The sequence below is a fragment of the Phoenix dactylifera genome, chromosome 8, assembly GCF_009389715.1.
Source record: "Phoenix dactylifera cultivar Barhee BC4 chromosome 8, palm_55x_up_171113_PBpolish2nd_filt_p, whole genome shotgun sequence".
NCBI classification, from domain to species: domain Eukaryota; kingdom Viridiplantae; phylum Streptophyta; class Magnoliopsida; order Arecales; family Arecaceae; genus Phoenix; species Phoenix dactylifera.
In genome coordinates this window covers 19,134,716-19,157,056 of record NC_052399.1, presented here as the reverse complement: position 1 = coordinate 19,157,056, position 22,341 = coordinate 19,134,716, and the positions used below count along the sequence as shown (strand labels likewise).

General features: G+C 38.7%; 3 protein-coding genes across 3 annotated transcripts; all 3 read right to left on the bottom strand.

Annotated features, from left to right (window-relative positions):
- Positions 1–1,267: 1,267 nt before the first annotated feature.
- On the bottom strand, positions 1,268–7,017 carry LOC103702998 (protein trichome birefringence-like 38). The gene is made up of 5 exons (XM_008785681.4): positions 6,636–7,017; positions 6,386–6,557; positions 2,807–2,982; positions 2,533–2,691; positions 1,268–1,761 (listed from the first exon to the last, which is right to left on the bottom strand). Exons 1-5 carry the CDS (start codon positions 6,908–6,910, stop codon positions 1,467–1,469), a joined length of 1,077 nt encoding a protein of 358 aa, XP_008783903.2. The 5' UTR covers positions 6,911–7,017; the 3' UTR covers positions 1,268–1,466.
- A 1,482-nt stretch (positions 7,018–8,499) lies between these two features.
- LOC103702997 (protein trichome birefringence-like 42) lies at positions 8,500–10,542 on the bottom strand. The gene is made up of 5 exons (XM_008785680.4): positions 10,196–10,542; positions 9,839–10,004; positions 9,365–9,543; positions 9,120–9,278; positions 8,500–8,993 (listed from the first exon to the last, which is right to left on the bottom strand). Exons 1-5 carry the CDS (start codon positions 10,486–10,488, stop codon positions 8,708–8,710), a joined length of 1,083 nt encoding a protein of 360 aa, XP_008783902.1. The 5' UTR covers positions 10,489–10,542; the 3' UTR covers positions 8,500–8,707.
- Positions 10,543–16,309: 5,767 nt separating this feature from the next.
- On the bottom strand, positions 16,310–18,541 carry LOC120103758 (protein trichome birefringence-like 42). Its single transcript, XM_039129688.1, has 5 exons — positions 18,260–18,541; positions 17,834–18,005; positions 17,138–17,316; positions 16,893–17,051; positions 16,310–16,771 (listed from the first exon to the last, which is right to left on the bottom strand). The coding sequence occupies exons 2-5, from the start codon at positions 17,975–17,977 to the stop codon at positions 16,486–16,488; spliced, it is 768 nt and encodes a 255-aa protein (XP_038985616.1). The 5' UTR covers positions 17,978–18,005; positions 18,260–18,541; the 3' UTR covers positions 16,310–16,485.
- Positions 18,542–22,341: the final 3,800 nt, after the last annotated feature.

Genomic DNA, 22,341 nt, shown 5'->3' with positions numbered 1-22,341 from the left:
TAAAAGAACGCAGTGGAATAGGAGAGGACCGAAGCCTATCCTCGCTTTGGACCCCATAGAGAGAAAGAGAGAAAGACCGCAGGGAGGAAAGGCAAAGAACGTGAGGTTGTTGATGAATTAGCTATCAGGTATCAGGTCATTTATAACCACGAGGGCGGTAACTCTCTTCCTTTGTTTTTATAGCATGACTGGATTCAGTTAAAGATAGCCGGAGACAGGTAACAGGAAATATATAATTTATGCCTTAATAATTCCTTTCTTTTGTCGTGCAAGAACTACATCTTTTTTTCATCAATTGCAGATATGTCCATGGATGCAGTATACTTTCGAGCAAATCTGCATGGACTCTCAATTTTTTGTATCTACGAGGAATTTCCATAAGATCTAGAAGAATAAAGATTGATTGAACATTTATGGAAATTTATAGAAGCCGATAAAATCTTCTCCGATCAGCTTTCAGGTCTATTTATTTGGAGACTTACCCCTACTTTAAGTTTTATTTCACAATTTGTCCTTTTAGATATGGTCATGATTTATTGTGAATTTATTTCATGTTTTTATGATAGAGATATCTATAATTTTCTTTCAAGAAACAAATGTTGTGTTTATCTCTCAATAAGCTCGACATCAAATAAGTGGAAGAATTTTGTGCATGTATATTTTTACAAATATCTCAAATTATATATATATATATATATATATATATATATATATATATATATATATATATATATTTTCAAATTTATTATTTATGCATTTACTCTTATAAATTATTCTTTTTGCATATATATTCTTATAAATATCTAAACTTATATGGATATTCTTGTAAATTTACTATTTGTATGTATATTTTTGTAAATTATTCTTTTTTATATATATAAACTATTCTCTAAATGTATGTATGTCTCTCTGAAATTTAGTCCGAGGTTACCACATCCAACTATTAAAAACTTTACTAGCTTCATGAGGTGGCACATTTTGTCTCCTATTCATTGAGTATATTTTGAGAGAATCTTTTTGCTATTATTGGTCTGTTAACATGATTTTTCTTTTCAGCGTACAACCAACTAAATCATGGGTTCGGGTTGTATCTTTCATGAATTTAACGTTGGTTCGCATCCAACTATTAAAGTTACAAAAGAAGGTGAATCATTCTTCTGTGCAGAAGATACGACCCAAACCTCTTAATCACATGCCTTTGGGGATTCCTCATAATTTTCCAGCCCCATTACAAATTAGCGATTATTAAATCACACTAATGAAGTCATGAGGGACAATGTACATCAATTTCATGTTCAAATACTTTATTAGCAATTTCAAGGAAGAGCGAGCGGATACATATAAATGACACAAATTGATCCATTATTCTATTTGAGAAATATAATTTGTACCATTATTCTTTTCAATAAATGAATTCCTTTCCCCACCTATTTAATCTCAAGAAAGTCCTAAATGCTACCTAACTCTTATCTCATAACAGCTGCATACATGAGCTGGTTCCACGTGTCCGGAAGGCCCGGAAGACACCAATGGCTGCAGTCATTTTGGAAGCCGACTCCATCATACTTTGACGGGTGAGCATCTTTCCTGAGCTGTGAGAGGAAGGTTATGTCCAGCAAATACACTGGCTTCGAGATGGTGCTCAAAACATTCTTCACGATTGCTTCTTGTGGCGCTGGACCTCCGGGATAAGTTGATGCGTTCAATGGCTCTGATTGCCTCGAACAACTTTCCTTGTACGACGCCCCCCAATCCTCTCCACTAGTTCCCAAATAATCACACGCTAGTTGTTAAAGACAATAAATATAAAGATTGGCTTGCAACAAAAGCTGGTAATTAAAGTTAATCAACATCACAGCCAAAAAATAAAAAAAAGTACACTATCGCGTACCCTCAGCCACATTCCCATCATTCTCATTCAATATGAGCGAAGTTTTTTTTTTTTTTGGGGGGGGGGGGGGGGTTGGGGGTTAAAATGTGAATGAGGTATTAATTATTAGGAGCAGGGACATGGATAGAAAGAACAAAACTAAAGTTTTTTTTACATAAATATCCGGCTAAATATCAAATTTTAGATATATATCTCTTAAAAATAAATATTTATATATATACCCTCGTAAAATATTTGTTTTGTTATTTTTATTTTTTATATATACGCATACCATCTAACTCCGTTAAAAAATTAACGGTTTCAAATTAAAATGATTAAAATATTATTAATTGGTATGTGTTTAAAGAGAAACATTTATGCAAGCAAAAATAATTTTAAAAATCTATTTTATTTATAATTAAAATAAATATAGTTTTTATCAACAGTGTAAGAAGAACTATTATATTAGGAGCATTTGTGCAAAACTAGTATTTTATAAGATAGAGAAAGAAATATAAATTTGGAGAGGGTATTCATGCGAGTTTGATGTTTTAGAAGGATATTCATGCCAAAAAAAAAAAAAAAATCTATAAAACTAAAAGGATATTTAACTATGTCTTTAATTATGGATAATTAACAAGCAAAATTCTGCTGTGACTTACTGGTAATGGGATGGAGAGATTCCCTGGTAGAAGACTTTGGTTGTGGCTGGAATGATGCTGGAGTCCACCCATCTGGCCCATGTGGCGAGTGCCTTGGAGAAAGCCACTGTGCGGTCCATGTCTTTAACTATCTTGCGGCCGTCCTGAATAAAATCCCATCTGCACCGCCACGAAGTCCTCCCATGGTTTAGCTCCAAAAAAAAGAGTGAAAATCTTATGGTTAATTGTAAGCAAAGTGAAAGAAATTAATGGGGGGATTGGATGGCGTTCTCACGCCTGGGCGGGTCCCCTGGTAGGCCACCAATGCCATGTGTTGAAGATGAGCACGTCGGCGCGGAGCCACACTCGACCACCTTCGATGGAGTCGAGCTTAAGAACCCGTCCAATCTTCTCTCTCACAACGTCCACCAGATAATGGGTGATGTAGTACATCACCGTCACCTTATAGTCCTGCAACCATCCCAATGTTAGCTGATTCTCTGGGCAAAAGCCAATGTTAGAAAATTAACAGAATATTAATCTGGGCCCCCTCTACTTCGAGCTCTAAATGGACTGAATTGATCCACTTCCAAATCAAGAATAGTTTCAAATTTAATCGGATCTTATAATGACCCGTATGGATGTATATTTAGTCCCATATCAGTTATTTGCTCCATAAATCTTGAGTATTTATAATGAGCCCTAACCTACCATAGCCAATTGGAACTGGTGGTTGTTCTGAAGAGAAGGCACATTAAGTATTGCTCTTAACTATTAAATTTAGAAGGTATATTTAAAGACCTGAATTATCGCACCAGGCAACAGATGCTGACTTGGGTGCTTTGCATTAAGCATTTCAAAGTCCTTTATCTTTTCTTTTATTTGTTTTAAATAGGACGCTCTTGAAGTCTGAAAAAGCTATGCGAAGTCTTGGGTTCTAAAAATCAAAGATATCAGTAGATCGTTGCGACATTTTTGTAAAAAAAATAAATGCAAATCAATGCACTTTTGTAAAAAAATTTAGCTCCAAGTCCCTTTTTTTTTCCATATACAAATTCATCTAAAATTAGGTCCCAAGGTTGGCAGCAGTCTGTATCATTTTTCTAGAAAGATGAAAAAGCATGCCTAGGAAGGTTCTTCTTTTATTGTTAAAAATATATTTTAAAAATATGATTACATTTATTAAGTTAATCAAATAAGGGATGGTAACCATTAACATTCCCTTTCCGTGGGAGAAAAAAGAGAGCAGAAAACTAGTTCAAACTAATGATCAAATTTCCGTACTCAAAACATGAAGGAGTACTTAAAGCTTTCTTTCAAAGATAAATAAAATAATATCTCTTCTGTTTATTATATCCAATAAAAATGAAATCATTCATGCCATCAACACATGATGGCTCGATATTTTATCATTAGTTCCGGATTGGTGCATGATTTGAGTATATATTTTTTATGACCGACTTGCAGTAGGATAATGATAGCAAGGTGTGTGTGTTTTAAATTGTGGAAAATGTGAAATCAGGTATAATAACTCGCTGGTGCATCCGTACGCACAACAGTGGATCGCAATTCATTAAACTTGGTGTGGTCAGCTCGACATTTCTGATACTACTTTTCTTCCTCTGAGCAAAATTTGTCAAAGGCTAACTTAGTTGAACAATTTGAGGTAGAATTCACGAGATTGGCATGCTAGACTATTCGTATTCAGTATTAGAATGATAAAAAAAAGATTCTATGCCACTTAATTTGTAAATAAATACATTCAGTTTCATTTCCAAAGTTTGGTAACTAGGACAAATAAGTTTTGCATTGCCACCTAGAAGCTGATTTCTTTTCCAAACATAAACGTACTCATCCTTTTAGACTGAAGGAGGATGTTGTCCACTAGTAACATGTGATCTTTTTAGTTGTATCATATATAGTATACTATTTCACCACACCTTTCCCTCCCCAAAAGCAAAGCCCAATATATGGACAAATTCCATGGCATAATTGAAGTGTCACACAGTTTTTACGAGTATTATATCAATTGCTTTTTTTTAAAAAAAAAATTCTAGAAATCTCTAATGGGCTTAGCGAATCTTGCGGCAACAAAAAGCATGTGACAAATTAATTATTTATGAGATTTGCCTTACAAAATGGTTCGCTAAACATATAACATTCTCTCTAAAACTCTAGCAACACATCAATGCATACGGTAGAGCTTCAACTCAAAAAGAATTTGTCGAGGTTCTTGATCTTGTCCATGCAAATTACATGCTTAGAAGGCGAAATTTAGTAGAAGCTATAAATCAGAACATGCAAACTTATGGAACACTTTATAGTTTAGTTCTGATTGCTGATATAGGCGAAAACAATTAAAATAAGATTCTTCTAGTATATCACATTTTCAAAACTTATAATTATTGGTTAATCTTGACTGCTCGGCTAATATAGGCTAAAGCAGTGAAAATAAGATTCAGTGTATTGCATTCTCAAACTTGTAACTACTGTTTATTATGAAAGGAAACGTCGTAAATTAATTTCTCTAGAAACATCACTAGGATGAAGCATTTAGGGACCTAAATTTATGGGAGTGGCTTGTTGAATACGATTTAGTTTTTGTTAGATTGACCATGTGTAACAACCTAGGACCTCACCCAAAATGGCTAGCTGGAAGTTATTATTTGGATTCCTTGATCCTGTATAAGTACCCAAGATCTACCCAGCGAATAACTGATGTGGGACTAAACACACGCCCGCACGGGTCCTCACATACTCCCCTACCTAAGATCTACCCAGCGAATAACTGATGTGGGACTAAACACACGCCCGCACGGGTCCTCACATACTCCCCTCGTTCAAGCCCTGATGTCCTCGTCAGACTAAGGGTTCAAATCCATTCATATCTAATCACACACATCACGATTGGTCCGTGGTCAGCCCCAATGGATCCGTGCTGCAGTGTCCCCTAGTCCACATAGGTTATTGGCCGGATCCGCTCTGATACCATTTGTAACAACCTATAATCTCACCCAAAATGGCTAGCCGGAAGTTATTATTTGGATTCATTGATTCTGTATAAGTACCCAAAATCTATCCAGCAAATAACTGATGTAGGACTAAACACACGCCCGCACGGATTCTCACACCATGTAATGTTTTTCTAATTTGTTTTCACCAGCTTTGATGGATGCAAAGCATGGAAGAAAAAAGAAAAAAAGTGTAAAAGGGAAGACCACAAGAAGAAAAAACTGAAGGGAGGAAGAGACAAAGAAAAGAGCGAAAAAATTGACGGGTGCGAAGGGTCGAGCCAGCCAACTCGACACATGATCGGACTTTTTCCATGGGAAAAACCCAGCTAGCTAATTACAAGGATGGTCCCAGCCACAGAATAACGGCACAGAAAAAAAGAGAAGGAGAGACGATAGAAATAGAAGTTGCATCCATAAGCTAGCAAGCTAAATTCAACATGAAACGAAGACAACGAAGCTTATTTCCTCACAAATGATAGAGCCCCGTGGCTTGGAAGTATTCTTCAACAATAGGACGGCGAACATGGATGGATCTCTTTCTCTAGAATCGGTTGAGGCCGGGCCACATGATACCATAGGGGCCCTTAATAAACAATACCATCATAACAATTCACAAGCAAAAGAATATATCACAGCACTCGGAATAAGGCGGGGACATCAAAAAGAACAAGGGTAAGTTGGGTCAATATTTGCCAATCCCATGATTGGGATCCCTGTTCGAGAATCGAGTCCAGCTAGCGTTACCATCCCACAATAAACCTAATGATTAATCCCGGCACTACATGTGGGACCTCTGGCAACATTTATTAACAAATAAAGTGGCATGAATCTTAGACTGGAGCAGAGACAGAAATACCAACCTCAAATGTGACGGTGGTGAGGGCGTCGGTTCTGTTAGATCTTGTCCTGCCATTGGGCACGGCCGCGTGAAGAAGGCACAGGAGCGAGTCGAACTGATTCAAGCTTAACGAGTCACCCACGAACATTATCTTCTTTCCTCTCCACCTCCTCAATAAGTCTCGACCATCAAATCTAAGACACCATCCTCAGACTCCCGTATTGGAAGGAGAGATGTGAGAAGGAAGGGGGGAGAAAGGATTGGTGACTCACCTTGGGAGGTCGCAGCCATTGGGATTCCACCTGTACTTGAGGTACATCATATCGGGGCGGCCATACTTGAGGCAATCGAACTCGCGGCGGATGAAGGGACAACTCGCTGAGTCGTAGAGAGGGTAGGACGAGTCGTAGACCCAGCTCCCATCGAACAGATCGCACGCGGGCGGGTTCAATCTGGCCACCGTCGCGCCCCACGAAGAGGCCACGAGGGCGAAAGAAACGCAGCGGAGTAGGAGAGGAACACAGCGCATTTGCGCCTTGGATCCCATGGAGGGAGAGCACGAGGAGAGACTGGAGAGGAGAGGCCAAGGAAAGAAACGAAGGAAGGAAGAGATTTCTGACGAAAAGCGACGGGGATGAGTCTTGGGGCCTTAAAGGGATACATTCACCAGTTGCTTATGTAGACGCCTGTCTGTCTCGTGTTGGTTTCTCATTTTTGGCCTGACCTGAGTTTCGCAAGAGAAGGTAAGTTGCGGAATGTGAACGTCAAGTTTGACGTAAAAGAATGGCTTCATCTCGAGCTTCTTTTGGTGGAAGTCAGGAGGCGTTCATAAAACTGCTGCGTTTTCTTCCTTTAACCTACGCGCATTGAATTTTTGAGACAAATTTTGCCTTCAATAGTTACCAATAGTTCTTCTTCTTCTTCTTATTTTCAAACTCCTATGAGAAAAGAAATCGATAGTTTTAGAACAATCTCAATTTTTTCAAGAAAAGAAAGATACTTTGAGGGTGCCTAGAAGTTCTTAACCCTGCATAACGTTGGCATGGAAACTCGGTAGGAAGCGGTTTGGGTCATCAGGTACGGTGACTTGAAACCAGTCTTCCTATAGAATTTCTTAACCGCGCATAACGTTGGCATGGAATCTTGGGAGAAAGCGGTTTGGGTCAGCACCGATGGCGACCGCAACCATCCTTCAATGGTGATATGATCCAATGGGTTTAGGGGCTCTAACTCAAAGTTGACTCGACCTATTAGCAAGCCGCAATTGGCTGAGCCTGACAAGTTGGACCATATGGGCCGAGTAAATGGGTCAGGTCAGAAATTATCGTCCTCACTGTCCCAAACCATTTAAATCTTAACTTATCGGCCATATATATGATTAATAATAAAATAAAAGATGATTTGTGAAGCTCATAAACAATAAATCGATTTTAGTTTAAATATATTAAGGGGCTTTTGTTTGATATTCTTTTTTTATATAAAAAGTAGAAAAGAACCAATTTGGCTGGTTTCTAAAAAATACTAAGAATGCCAAGAAAATGTAGGAGAATGGATTCATTCTCAATAGGCCTCGGACCCATGTATCATAAAATCATAGGCTTTGTGCAGCGCGTATAATACATACTTATACCATTTTAATATAATCAGAGCAAAATGGATACATATGATGTTGATATGCAGTTGAGGATCCAAATTTGCTCCATTTGATAAATAAGGATATGTAAAGCAGGTTCCAAATAATTGAGACAGACCCATATATCTAACTATGGTTGTGGACAAAATCAAACCTGACAAAATGAAGGGCTGTCAGTTAGGTAAACTGGCATCAAACACATTTGATGCACGTGAGGATCCAGATGAATGGCTACAGATGCTCGAAAGAATGGCGACCACAAGTTCACATATTGATATCTGTCCCACCGGTCTTCATACCTAACGCGCCATCTTTGTTATAAAAGAAAAAATAAAAATAAATATCTCATCAGCTCCATTTTAGCACGAGTTTTGAAAATCCACGATTGTAACTTAAAGACCGCTGATTCAGGCAGATAAAAAAGTCCTTCTCGTCGGGCCCTGTTAATGAACGATCCATCTCAAACTTTTTTTTTCTGAACAAAATAAGAGCAAACCAATTCGTGCACTGAGAAACACTTATATTCCCATTAAGGTGCCCTTATTGTCTCACTTTTGCATTCCACGATAATTATTAGTGAGAAAAGAAAATAGCAAACAACCCATGCAACTGATTCTAGTTATTAAACTTCTTCTTCCCCATTTTACATGAAAATCTTCTCATTTGCCCCGCTTTCATATATTTGCCGAGGAAAAAAAAAAAAGAAATTGATCAGTTCCATTCAAGAAGGGCAGCATTCAGCAATAGGTTCCATGTATCCGGAACTCCAGCCAGACACCAGTGCGTGCAATCACCCCCGCTGTACCGTCCCGGGTGACCATCTTTTCTGAGTTGCGTGAGGAAAGTTATGTCAAGCAAGTAGACTGGCTTCGCCATACTTCCCAAGACGCCCCGCACGATGCTTTCCTGCGGAATTGGACCTCCGGGGTACGTCGTCGCCATCAGTGGCTCTGTTTGTCCGACGCAAGTCTTCCCTCGCTCGCCCCAGTCCTCTCCACTGTCCCAATTAAAAACACAATAAAAGGAAAAGACGAAGGCAAGCAAGAACTTAATTATATTCAGTATGAACCACGCTATGCTTCTTCGTAGATAACTTCCAAATGGATATGGTGCCTCAACTTACTGCATGTGGATTGGGGGAATTCCGAAGTAGAAGACCTTCTTAATGTTTGGATCAATGTTCGAGTCCACCCATCTGGCCCATGTGTTCAAAGCCTTCGCCATAGCCTCCGTGCGGTTCATGTCATTAAGTATGTTGTTGCCATCCTGAATATAATCCCATCTGCACCATAAAATCCTACCGTCAAAAATTGCTGAAGTTGATCTGAGGGTAATGGAACGCAAGGAATCAGGACGGTGAGATCTCACGGTCGGCCGGGATTGCTGCGGTTCCACCAAAGAAACGAGTTGAAGATGAGAACATCTGCGCCCAGCCAGTCCTGCCCATTTTGTTGCACGGAGTCGAGCTTCAGGACTCTCCCTATCTTCTCAGGGACAATGTCCACCAGATACTGTGCGAGGAAGCGAGTCACCGTGACGTTGTAGTCCTGCAGCAAGACCGCTGATTAGAGAGTGAAAGGGTGAGAGATATTGGTGTCAGAGGGGTTAGCGCTCGTCGGTAATGCTACGGAGCCCAATCATGGCACCCACTAAATTTCCTCCATATCTGGCATGTGGTCCTGAACATTTAGTTTGGTACCATATTTAGTACTAGGAAAATTTATCTCACGTGGCATGTCCCTTCCTTTCTTTCCCAAGAAAAAGATGATTTCTTAAAAATTAAAGTCAATTAACTCGCTTCAATTGAAAAAAAAAAGAAGAGAAAAAGATTGGGATACCAACCTTAAAGTGAACACTACCGGACGGGTCACTGTAAGAAACGGAAGTATTAGGTACTGCCGCATGTAGCAAGCAGGCGAGCGAGTCCCGCTGGTTCTTACTTATTGAATCCCCCACGAACGTTATCGTCTTTCCCCTCATTCTCTGCAAGAAATCCTCGCCATCAAATCTGCACAGCAATGAACATTGAGATCCATCCCAAGTCGCATGACGATCCCATGTTCAAAGCAAATGGCGTAGTAGGATGCAAGAAGGTTAGATTTTATCAAACTTTTGACATGACGCAAGGCGGATCCATGTCTCGATTGTCTTATTTCATACAAGATTAATAGAGATAGCACCATAAGAGTAAGAACCAACCTTGGGAGATCGCAACCATCGGGCTTCCACCTGTACTGGAGGTACTTCCTATCAGGCCGGCCGCTCTTCAGGCAGTCAAACCCGATACTACTGATAAACGGACAGCTCGCCGAGTCGTAGAGAGGGTATGACTCGTCGTAGACCCAGCTCCCTTGGAACAGGTTGCATTCGGCCAAGCTCCCTCCCCCGTTCGAACTCCCCACTATTACGCCATGCGAGGAGGCCACAAGGAGTGCTAAAAGAACGCAGTGGAATAGGAGAGGACCGAAGCCCATCCTCGCTTTCGACCCCATGGAGAGAGAGAGAGAGAAGAACTGCAGGGAGGAAAGGCAGAGGACGGGGGGTGGTTAGCGAATTAGTTTTCAGATTATTTAATAACCGCGAGGGCAGTAACTTTCTTCCTTCTTTTATAGAACGACTCGATAAGATATCTGGAGACAGGTAACGGAAGATAATATTTTTTAATACATTAATTTCTTTCTTTTTTTTAATACATTACCGTTGCTTTTCTTTCTTTCAAAGCACTGCATCTTTTTTTTCATCAATTGCAGATATGTCCATGAATGGAATCTCAATTTTTTCTGTGTGTCTACGAGAAAAAATAAAACTGTTTGAACATTTATGGGAATTTATGACAGTCGATAAATTATTCTTTGGTCAGCTTTAAAGTCTATTTATTTGGTGACTAATTCCAACTTTAAGTTTCATTTCACAATTCTTCCTTTCAAATAGAGTCACAGTTCTGAAATCTAAGAATACAGAAGGTCTCTCATGCCACAATTTATTGTGAATTTAATTTTTGTATTATCATGAAAGAGAGAGATCTATAATGGGAACAATAAAAAAATTTTAGGACGCCCTTAAAGTCTGAAAAAGCTATGCAAAGTCTTGCGTTCGGTACTCAAAACATGAAGGAATTCTTAAAGCTTTCTTTTAAAGATAAATAAAATAATATCTCTTCTGTTTACTATATCCAATAAAAATGAAATCATTAATGCCATCAAAACATAATGGCACAATATTTGATCCTTATTACCGGATTGGCGCATGATTTGAGTATATATTTTTTTATGACTGACTTGTTCTTTAAATTTTGGAAAATGTGAAATCAGGTATAATAATTCGCTAGTGCATCCGTACGCACAAGAGTGGATCGCAATTCATTAAACTTGGTGTAGCCAGCTCGACAATTCTGATACTACTCTTCTTCCTCTGAGCAAAATTTGTCAAATACTAACTTAGTTAAACAACTTGAGGTAGAATTCACAAGATTGGCCTGTTAGACCATTCCTATTCAGTATTAGAATGATAAAAAAAAGTTTCTATACCACTTAATTTGTCAATAAATGCACTCAGATTCATTTCCAAAGTTTGGTAACTAGGACAAATAAGTTTTGCATTGCCTGCCACCTGGAAGCTAATTTCCTTTCCAAATATAAATGCACTAGTCCTTTTAGACGGAAGGAGGATGTTGTCCACTAGTGACATGTGATCCTTTTAGTTGTATAATATATGGTATACTATTTCACCGCACGTTTCCCCCCTCCAAAAGGAAAGCCCGCTGTATGGACAAATTCCATGGCATAATTGAAATGTCATACAGTTTTTACGAGTATTATATTAATTGGTTTTGTTTTAATTAAAACCCTAGAAATCTCTTATGGGCTTAGCGAATCTTGCGGCGACGAAAAGCATATGACAAATTAAATATTTATGAGATTTGCCTTACAAATGGTTCGCCAGACATATAACATTCACAAGGGAAAGAGAAGACAACAAGAAGAAAAACTGAAGGGAGAAAAGAGACAAAGAAAAGGGAGAAAAAATTGACGGTTGCGAAGGGTCGAGCCAGCCAACCGAACACATGATCGGACTTTTTCCGAGGGAAAAACCCAGCTATCTAATTCCAAGGATGAACCCAGCCAGAGTCTCGTCCCAGAAACAAATAGCAACACAGGAAACAGAATAAAAGGAGAGACAATTGAAATAGAAATATATGATCCTATTATACTTGCATCCATAAGTTGACTCGACCTATTAGCAAGTCGCAATTGGCCGACTCTTGCTCGACTTTAAATCTGACAGGTTGGACCAGATGGGTCAAGTAAATGGGTCGTGTCGGAAATTATCGTCCTTTTCGTCCCAAACCATTTAAATTTTAACTTATCGGCCATATATAGTTAATAATAAAATAAAAGATGATTGTGAAGCTCATAAACAATAAATCAACTTTAGTTTAAATATATTAAGGAGCTTTTGTTTTAAGTTCTTTTTTTAAAATAAAAGGTAACTTATCAACACATTCAAATTCTGCCGTTTCATTAAGAACCCAATTGGCTAGTTTCTAAAAAATACTAAGAATGCCAAAACAAATGTAGAAGAATGGATTCACTCTCAGTAGGCCTCAGTCCCATGTATCATAAAATCATAGGCTTTGTTATGCGCACATAATACATACCTATACCATGTTAATATGATCGGAGCAAAATGGATACATATCATGTTGATACGTAGTTGATCAGAGAATATATTGAAAACTATAAAATGGATCCAAATTTGCTCTATTTGATAAATAAGGATATGTAAAGCCGGTTCTAAATAATTGAGACAGACCCATACATCTAATTATGGTCATGGACAAAACCGAACCTCACAAAATGAAGAGCTGTTAGTTAGGTAAACTGGCATCAAACACATTTGATGCATGAGAGGATCCAGATGAATGGCTACTGTAATACCCTAGAAAAATAAAAGGGCTCATGGGCCAGCCCGAAGGGGCCAGGCCCAACCCAACTTGTTACCAGCCCGGTCCCGTAGGTTTGTGGGCCGGCCTGAAAGGGGCTAGGCCCGCCCGATCGTGCACTGTGGCACGGTCCAGGTGGGGAAAAAGACTCCCATCAGAGTCTTCTTCCTCTCCAATTCCGACAGAAAAGGTGGCTAACCGAGGGCAGATCGAGTTCAAATCAAACTTGGAGAACTTGCCTATATATCTCTCCTTCTCCTCAGATTTCCACCGCCAAAATCATCAGAAACTGCCGCCGATTTCAAGTCCTCCTCTCCGAGTCTTCTCCTTGATTCCTCATCGGAAACCTCGCCAGATCGTCGCCGGACTGAGGTAAGACCCAAGCCACCCTCCTCTCTTCTTCTTCTATTTATCTAGCCATCGACTTTCTTTGAATTAAGCTGACAAATCACCAAAATTTTATCCAAAGATAGAGCATTCTGTCCTGGCCCCTTTTCTTCCTTGTTCATCATCGTCGGTAGCCGAAATTCGGCCATTTTTCATCGTCATCTAGGACCCTAATAAAATGTAGCTGTTGATTAGTGGGCTGGCCAAGATCTAGACCGAGTTGCCTTCCACCTTCTTCGGGTTCTTCACCCTTCTTTCTTGTGCTGGCCAACCACCATTGCCAGCAGGACCGCGGCCGACGGGCCGCTAATGGCCACCATCATCGAGGCTGGCCATCATGGCTGTCACCCCCTCTGATCTAAAGAAGAAAATGAGAGATGGGCTCTCCCCTATTTTGGAGTAGAAGAAGAGAACGCCTCTCTTCTTCCTCTCTCCCCTCTCTCTTTCTCTCTCCTCTCTCCTCTCTCTCTTTCGCTCTCTCTCTCTTTATGGAATTCTCTCTACTAGGACTTTTTTCTCTATTGACTTTCTCTCTCTACCTAGATTGTTTTCCTTTCTTTGTGTGTTTCTGTGGACCCAGTAGGAGGGTCCTAGATGTTTTCATGGTGGGTCCGAATCGATCCCAATAGAGGATCCTAGATTAATGTCGTTACGACCACCTATCGCATTAGCCTTACCTTGACCATTGTCGAATACCATTGAACTATTTCATTATGAATCTCTAATGTGTTACCTGTACCATGATTTGATTCTCATTTCATGATTTGACTAGCTTGATTGGCTAGAGCGGACTGATCTGGATCGCCGGACACTGTTGCCTAGTCGACCTTGTCGATCCTGCACCCGACTGTTGTCAGCCACCATCGGACCTATAATTGATAACTCCTGATCTGTTCCCTTGATTTGATATATGATTCTTGATCGGATGAATTAAATTATATTGTGCTGACTAATTCGAATAATTGGGCATTGTTATTTAGTTTGCCTCATATATCTTCCTATATAAATCTATTTTCATGGTCGGCCCTAATTTTGTATGGGGATACATTCATCCGGGCAGGGAGAAGCCCAACGAAATCTTGTACTATAGTTTTTCTCTCATTTTATTAGTACTTTCTCTCTCTAGCTCAATCCGGAGAGATCATTAGTTGTGAGGATCGCTGGATATAGGGGTGGCAAAATATGATCCGACCCGCCAACCCGACCCATGTTCGACCCGCCATAAACAGGTTTGGGTTTGGCCTAAACAGGTTTGGGTTGTAAACAGGTCGACCCATTTAACCTGTTTATTAATTGGGTCGGATACGGATTTTAGATGCTGACCCATTTAAACCATTTAACCCGTTTAACTGTTGGGCAGGTTAAATAGGTCTAAATAGTTTAAACGGGGTTAAACAGGTTAAACAGGTCTAAACAGGTTAAACGGGTCTAAACAGGTTTAAACAGGTTGGGTTGGGCAGGTTAAACAGGTTGGGTTGGGCAAGTCTAAACAGGTTAAACGGGTCAGGTTAGGCAAACAGGTTAAACAGGTCGGGTCGGGTTGGGTAAATAGGTTACTTGTTTATTAAACAAGTTAAACGGGTCGGGTCGGGTTATCTGTTTAATAAACAGATCAGGTTCAGATTGTAATTTCTGACCTGTTTAATAAACAGGTCGGGTTCAGGTTTATGATTTTCTAACCCAACCTGCATGTGACCCGACCCGTTTATGATCTGACCCGACCCGATTGCCACCCCTAGCTGGATAGTTCTGGGTTGCTACATGATGATGGACCCCTTTAGTGGATCAGTAGAGGGTTTTAGGTTATTGGATACTTCGGATAATTTTTGATGTTGACCTGGTTTTGTAAGAGAACAATCTTTTGGACAAGAGGATATTGAGTAGAGTTCTGCGCACCCCAGTCCATAGATTGCGGTAGTCTGTCTGGGTTGGCAGCAAAGATGTGAGAATCTTTGTATACTAACCTGCATGATATAAATATTTTTGTACCTATATATGTATAATATATTATGATCCAAATTTTTTGTACCTATATATGAATGATATGATATGATTCAGATAAGTAAGAAGCAAGAATGATTTTATGATGATTTTAGTATTAAATCATATTTTGATAATTTTTTGCTTTTGATTGATAGTATGATAAATGCATATATGAGCATAAATTACACTTACATAATCAGACTAATGGATATGGTGCTCTGAACTAACCATATTATATTGGTTGCTCCATCACGAGCTGGAAATGTGACCATGGTTAATTTAAGCCAAAAATAAAGTTTTAAAAGGAATTGATGTGTGAATGTGAGCTGATTAAATGAATTAGGACTTTGGGCTTATCTCGTTACTGGTTGCCCCATCATAGGCTGAAAATGTGATATTATTGATTACCCCGTCACAAGCCGAAAATGTGAAACAACGGTTTGCCCTATCACAGGCTGGAAATGTAATACTATTGATTGCTCCGTTACAGGCCGAAAATGTGAAACCACTGGTTGCCCCATCACAGACCAAAAATGTAAAACTATCGGTAGCCCCATAATAGGTTAGAAATGTGATACTATTGATTGACCCGTCATGCACAAGCGAAAAATGTGATATTATTGATTTCTCCATCACAAGCCGAAAACGTGACCGAAATTTAGTCCAAAGTCGAAAAGATAATTAATCCGGATCAAGCTAAAAAGAATTGGAATGGAAAGCATTGAAAATATTAATAAAGATTTATGAGATATCATATACTATATCACTTTTAAGTGGCTGGATTTCTATTAATATTTGATGTATATATTTATACCGATTGTTCAAGCATTATCGATAGTCGGTTTGTAATTTCGTGATATGTGTAATGATTTCTTGCAGTTTTCAAACTTATATTATTATTGTATTAGTATGGAACCTTCTCTTTTTCAAACAATAACATTTTTTTTATGAAGAAAATAAGAGCAAACCAATTTGTGCACTGAGAAACACTTACATTCCCATTAAGATGTCCTCATTGTCTCACTTTTGCATTCCACGATAATTATTAGTGAGAAAAGAAAATAGCAAACAACCCATGCAACTGATTCTAGTAATTACACTTTTTCTCCCCCATTTTACATGAAAATCTTCTCATTTGCGACGCTTTCATATATTTCCAGAGGGAAAAAAAGGAAATTCAGTTCCATTCAAGAAGGGCGGCATTCAGCAATAGGTTCCACGTATCCGGAACTCCAGCTAAACACCAGTGCGTGCAATCACCCCCGCTGTACCGTCCCGGGTGACCATCTTTTCTGAGTTGCGTGAGGAAAGTTATGTCAAGCAAGTAGACTGGCTTCGCCATACTTCCTAAGACGCCTCGCACTATGCTTTCCTGCGGAATTGGACCTCCCGGGTACGTCCTCGCCATCAGTGGCTCTGTTTGTCCGACGCAAGTCTTCCCTGGCTGGCCCCAGTTCTCTCCACTGTCCCAATTAAAACCACAAGTAAAAGACGAAAGCAAACAAGAACTTAATTATATTCAGTATGAACCATGCTATGCTTCTTCGTAGACAACTTCCAAATGGATATGGTGCCATAACTTACAACAGGTGGATTGGGGGAAGTCCGAAGTAGAAGACCTTCTTTGTCTTTGGATCAATGTTGGAATCCACCCATCTGGCCCATGTGTTCAGAGCCTTCGCCATAGCCTCCGTGTGGTTCATGTCTTTAAGTATCTCGTTGCCATCCTGAATATAGTCCCATCTGCACCATGCAATCCTAGGGTCAAAAATTGCTGAAACAGATCTGAGAGTGATGGAACGTACGGGATCAGGATGGTGGGATCTCACGGTCGGCCGGGATTGGTGCGGTTCCACCAGAGGAACGAGTTGAAGATGAGAACATCTGCGCCAAGCCAGATTTGCCCATTTTGTTGCACGGAGTCCAGCCTCATGACATTCCCTATCTTCTCAGGGACAATGTCCACCAGATACTGTGCGAGGCAACGTGACACCGTGATGTTGTAGTCCTGTAACCATAAATCTATTTAGCAGACAAAAGGGCGTGAAAAACGAGTCAGATCGAACAGTAGGCAGCTCTCTTATCTCCGTGACACCGGGATAAATAAAAGCTATCTGTCTCTAAGATGAATGATATGGCGACTATTCATGATGGTACAAAATTCTGCAGTCAACTTAATGCCTGCGATCCCAATCCAAAGTATATTGGTGTACAGCAGTAATTCTTGGTGACATGCGGTCTTGGAACTTCTTTTTGTACCATGTTTCGGCTCTGCCAGAATTTTGGATTAAGTATTTTGGGTATATTGCACCATAATGACATGCAGTATATCTTCGATGAGTGTAAATTAGGCGGGGCAACAGGGTGTCACTCCTCCCTTCAGAGAGAATGGTTTATCTATAGATATCAAGACATGAAGAATTTATTTTACGTGGCATGTCCTTTTCTTTCTCAAGAATTAAATTAAAGTCAAGTGAATCTTTAATTTAAAACAAAAGGGCAAAAAAAAAAACTGGGATACGAACCTCAATTCTATAACTAGTGACCGGGTTTTTATAGGACCTTTTAAACTTAGCATTGGGTGCTGCCGCATGCAGCAAACAGAGGAGCGAGTCCCGCTGATTCAAACTTATTGAATCCCCCACGAACATTATCGTCTTCCCCCGCATTCTCTCCAAGAAATCCTTGCCATTGAATCTACACAACCATTGCACCAATGAACGTTTAGATCCATCCCAAGTCACTCAATTCGACGCAAGAAAATTAGATATCAATTTCTGAAATCTAATCTATGATTTACTTTTAACTAAAAGGTAAGCTAAACACAGCATAAGCAACAACACTCAATTGTATATTTCATGTATGATATCTAAACAAATATATTATATCAGGCATCAACAATTTATTTCAAAGAAGATTGATTGAGATAGCATAAAAGGTTACGAACCAACCTCGGGAGCTCACAGCCATCGGGCTTCCACCTGTACTTGAGGTACTTCGTATCCGGCCGGCCACTCTTCTGGCAATCGAAATCGATTGTACTAATTAACGGACAACTCGCCGAGTCGTACAGAGGGTATGACTCGTCGTAGACCCAGCTCCCTTGGAACAGGTTGCATTGGGCCAAGCTCCCTCCCCCGTTCGAACTCCCCACTATTACACCATGCGAGGAGGCCACAAGGAGTGCTAAAAGAACGCAGTGGAATAGGAGAGGACCGAAGCCTATCCTCGCTTTGGACCCCATAGAGAGAGAGAGAAGGACCGCAGGGAGGAAAGGCAAAGAACGTGAGGTTGTTGATGAATTAGCTATCAGGTTATTTATAACCACGAGGGCAGTAACTCTCTTCCTTTGTTTCTATAGCATGACTGGATTCAGTTAAAGATGGCCGGAGACAGGTAACAGGAAATATATAATTTATGCATTAATTCCTTTCTTTTGTCGAGCAAGAACTCCATCTTTTTTCCATCAATTGCAGATATGTCCATGGATGCAGTATACTTTCGAGCAAATTTGCATGGACTCTCAATTTTTTGCATCTACGAGGAATTTCCATAAGATCTAGAAGAATAAAGATTGATTGAACATTTATGAAAATTTATAGAAGTCGATAAAATCTTCTCCGGTCAGCTTTCAGGTCTATTTATTTGGAGACTTAACCCTACTTTAAGTTTTATTTCACAATTTTTCCTTTAGATATGGTCATGATTTATTGTGAATTTATTTACATGTTTTTATTGTAGAGATATCTATAATTTTCTTTTCACAAACAAATGTTGTGTTTATCTCTCTCTCTATAAGCTCGACATCAAATAAGTGGAAGAATTTTGTGCATGTATATCTTTACAAATATCTCAAATTATATATATATCTTTCCAAATTTATTATTTGTGCATTTACTCTTATAAATCATTCTTTTTGCATATATATATATATTCTAATAAATATCTAAACTTATATGGATATTCTTGTAAATTTACTATTTATATGTATATTCTTGTAAATTATTCTTTTTATATATATAAACTAGCCTCTAAATGTATGTATATCTCTTTAAAATTTAGTCCGAGGTTACCAATCCAACTATTAAAAACTTTACTAGCTTGATGAGGCGGCACTTTTCGTCTCCAATCCTTTGAGTATATTTTGAGAGAATTTTTTTGCTATTATTTGTCTATTAACATGATTTTTCTTTCAGCGTACAACCAACTTAATCATGAGTTTGGGTTGTATCTTTTCTAAATTCAACCTTGGCTCGCATCCAACAGTTAAAGTTACGAAAGAAGATGAATCATTCTTTTGTGCAGAAGATACGACCCAAACCCCTTAATCACATGCCTTCGGGGATTCCTCATAATTTTCCAGCCCCATTACAAATTAGTGATTATTAAATCATGCTAAGAAATCATGAGGGACAATGTACAGCCCCATTACAAATTAGTGATTATTAAATCATGCTAAGAAGTCAAGACTTCATTAGCAATTTCAAGGAAGAGCGAGCTGATACATATAAAGGACACAAATTGATCCATTATTCTATTTGAGAAATATAATTTGTACCATTATTCTTTTCAATAAATGAATTCCTTTCCCCACCTATCCTCTCTTTGGACCCCATGGAGAGAAACAGAGAAGGACCGCAGGGAGGAAAGGCAAAGGACGTGAAGTGGTTAGCGAATTAGTTATCAGATTATTTAATAACCGCGGGGGCAGTAACTTTCTTCCTTCTTTCATAGAATGACTAGATAAGATATCTGGAGATAGGTAACCGAAGATATTATTATTTTATACCTTAATTTCTTTCTTTCGTTGAGGAACCACTGCATTAATTTTTTTAATCAATTGCAGATATGTCCATGGATGGAATCTCAATTGTTTCTGTGTATCTACGAGATAAAATAAATTGTTTGACATTTATGGGAATTTATGACAGCCGACAAATTATTCTTTGGTCAGCTTTAAAGTCTATTTATTTGGTGACTAATTCCAACTTTAAGTTTCATTTCACAATTCTTCCTTTCAAATAGAGTCACAGTTCTGAAATCAAAGAATGCAGAAGGTCTCTCGTGACACAATTTATTGTGAATTTAATTTTCGTATTATCATGAAAGAGAGAGATCTATAACGTTTTTCCACAAACAAGTGTTGTATTTAAACTTATGTGAACCACATAAAAGGAATTGCACGTATTGTATTGTAGAAGTTCTTTTGCTGTCATTTGAATTATGAAGTATTATAGTAATATTTGTGCCCTGGTTGAGCTGGCAAAGTTACTGCATGCCAAATACTGGTGATTCAGGTCCGATCCTACTTCACCCTAATTTAAGGTGGGCTTTCACCCTCTCATCCCAGTTCTTGCAACAAATAAAATGCCATAAACTCTATTATTAGAAATAAGTCGCTCTTCTAATAATTACGTATTCAATTTTTATAATTTTAATTATCAAACTCCTTTTTTGACATCTTCCAACAGCTAGCCCAACTTTTACAAGGCAATTTTGTAATTAGCCTTTTCATGGGTGCAATCTTTAAAGACTTTCCGACAGCTTTCTTTAAACATTTCTTTTCACTGGGACTCGAGGAATTGGTGCTCAATACAACTGATGCCCTCCGTAAATATTTGAGCATGCCGGAAAATATAAAGGATGGGTTGAACGAGATTTATTTATAGGAGTATTTAACAACCAGCACAAGAGCGGGTATAGATAGATAGAAAAACTAGTGCAGCCGCGTGGTGAATGAAACAACATTCATTGAATGAGTTGACTTGACGATCCATAAATTGATTACAAAAGCAACCGTTGACGATCCATAAATTGATTTATCATCTCACTCATATTTATAAAAAAAAAAAAAAAAACTTCCAGTTGTCAACCTTTATTTGACATTGAATAGTTGAAATTCCTGAACCAATGACCAAGCAGAATTTATTTCTCATTTTAGTATAATATTAATTTGTTCATAGCCAACAAAAAATTCAAATAAAATACATCATATCCAACTGTAGCTAATTGACATCCACCAGATAAATTACAGGCATTCAAGAATTTTCATTTTCCAAGCAGAAACAAATGGAAGGAATTAAAATGGCACTGCAGCCTGCCAATCATTGGCATGCGACCGGCACAATTCCAGTGCCAGAGATATTGCCTTGGAGTTTTCAGAACATGAATGACAACTCTTGCTTGAGATGCTCAGTAGATCAATCTCTCAAGTTTTTCCTTCCAAACAAGCTTATCTCCATTAAACATAGCAAGTATTGAAATCCTATGCAAAGAATTCATCCAAATTTCTATATTTCCACCTCATGCATCAGGCATGTCGGAAATCAATAACTGGCTGTGTTGCCAGATGAAAATCTTCAAGTTACGTCCAATATTTGCCTGTAGTCTCCACTTGGAACTGAAGCATATATCTATAGATGGTTTGCTCTGACATATAAGAGATAACAAAGCAACAATGCGTCAAAAAGCAAAGCATAGATAATGAGCTCCAACTCCTGTGGCATAAAACAATATATAAATGAATGTATACAAATTGAAAGTATCATTTAAAGGATAAGTGCTTTTGCTTTTACCTATACCAGGAATATACCAAAAAGGAGTCTATCAGCAACCATCTGTGCTTCCATGAGGTTCCATAACTCGACGAGCGTGTACGTCTTAGATCGTCAAGTTAAAAAACAAAAGGAATATCTTTAGTCATGGGAAAACGCTATAGTTGACCAATATTCTTTTCATAATTATTAGACAATATTGTAATTTCAGGAGCTTTCAACCATGACAACAAAGAGCAAAAGTGAACATGATGTCACAAAATTTAGAAGGACAGAGCAGAGCCTTGTTGCTCCTTTGTAACAACAACATGGACAAGAAAGATCACCGTTTCCAACCCTCCACACTTTTATCTGTGAAACAGTAGATGGATTAGAATAAAACAATTATCTCATATGGAGACCTTATAAGATGGGCGATTGGTGGTGGAGAAGAAAGTACAATGAGGAAAAGGGCAATTCCCACACCTTAGTCTTAGTCA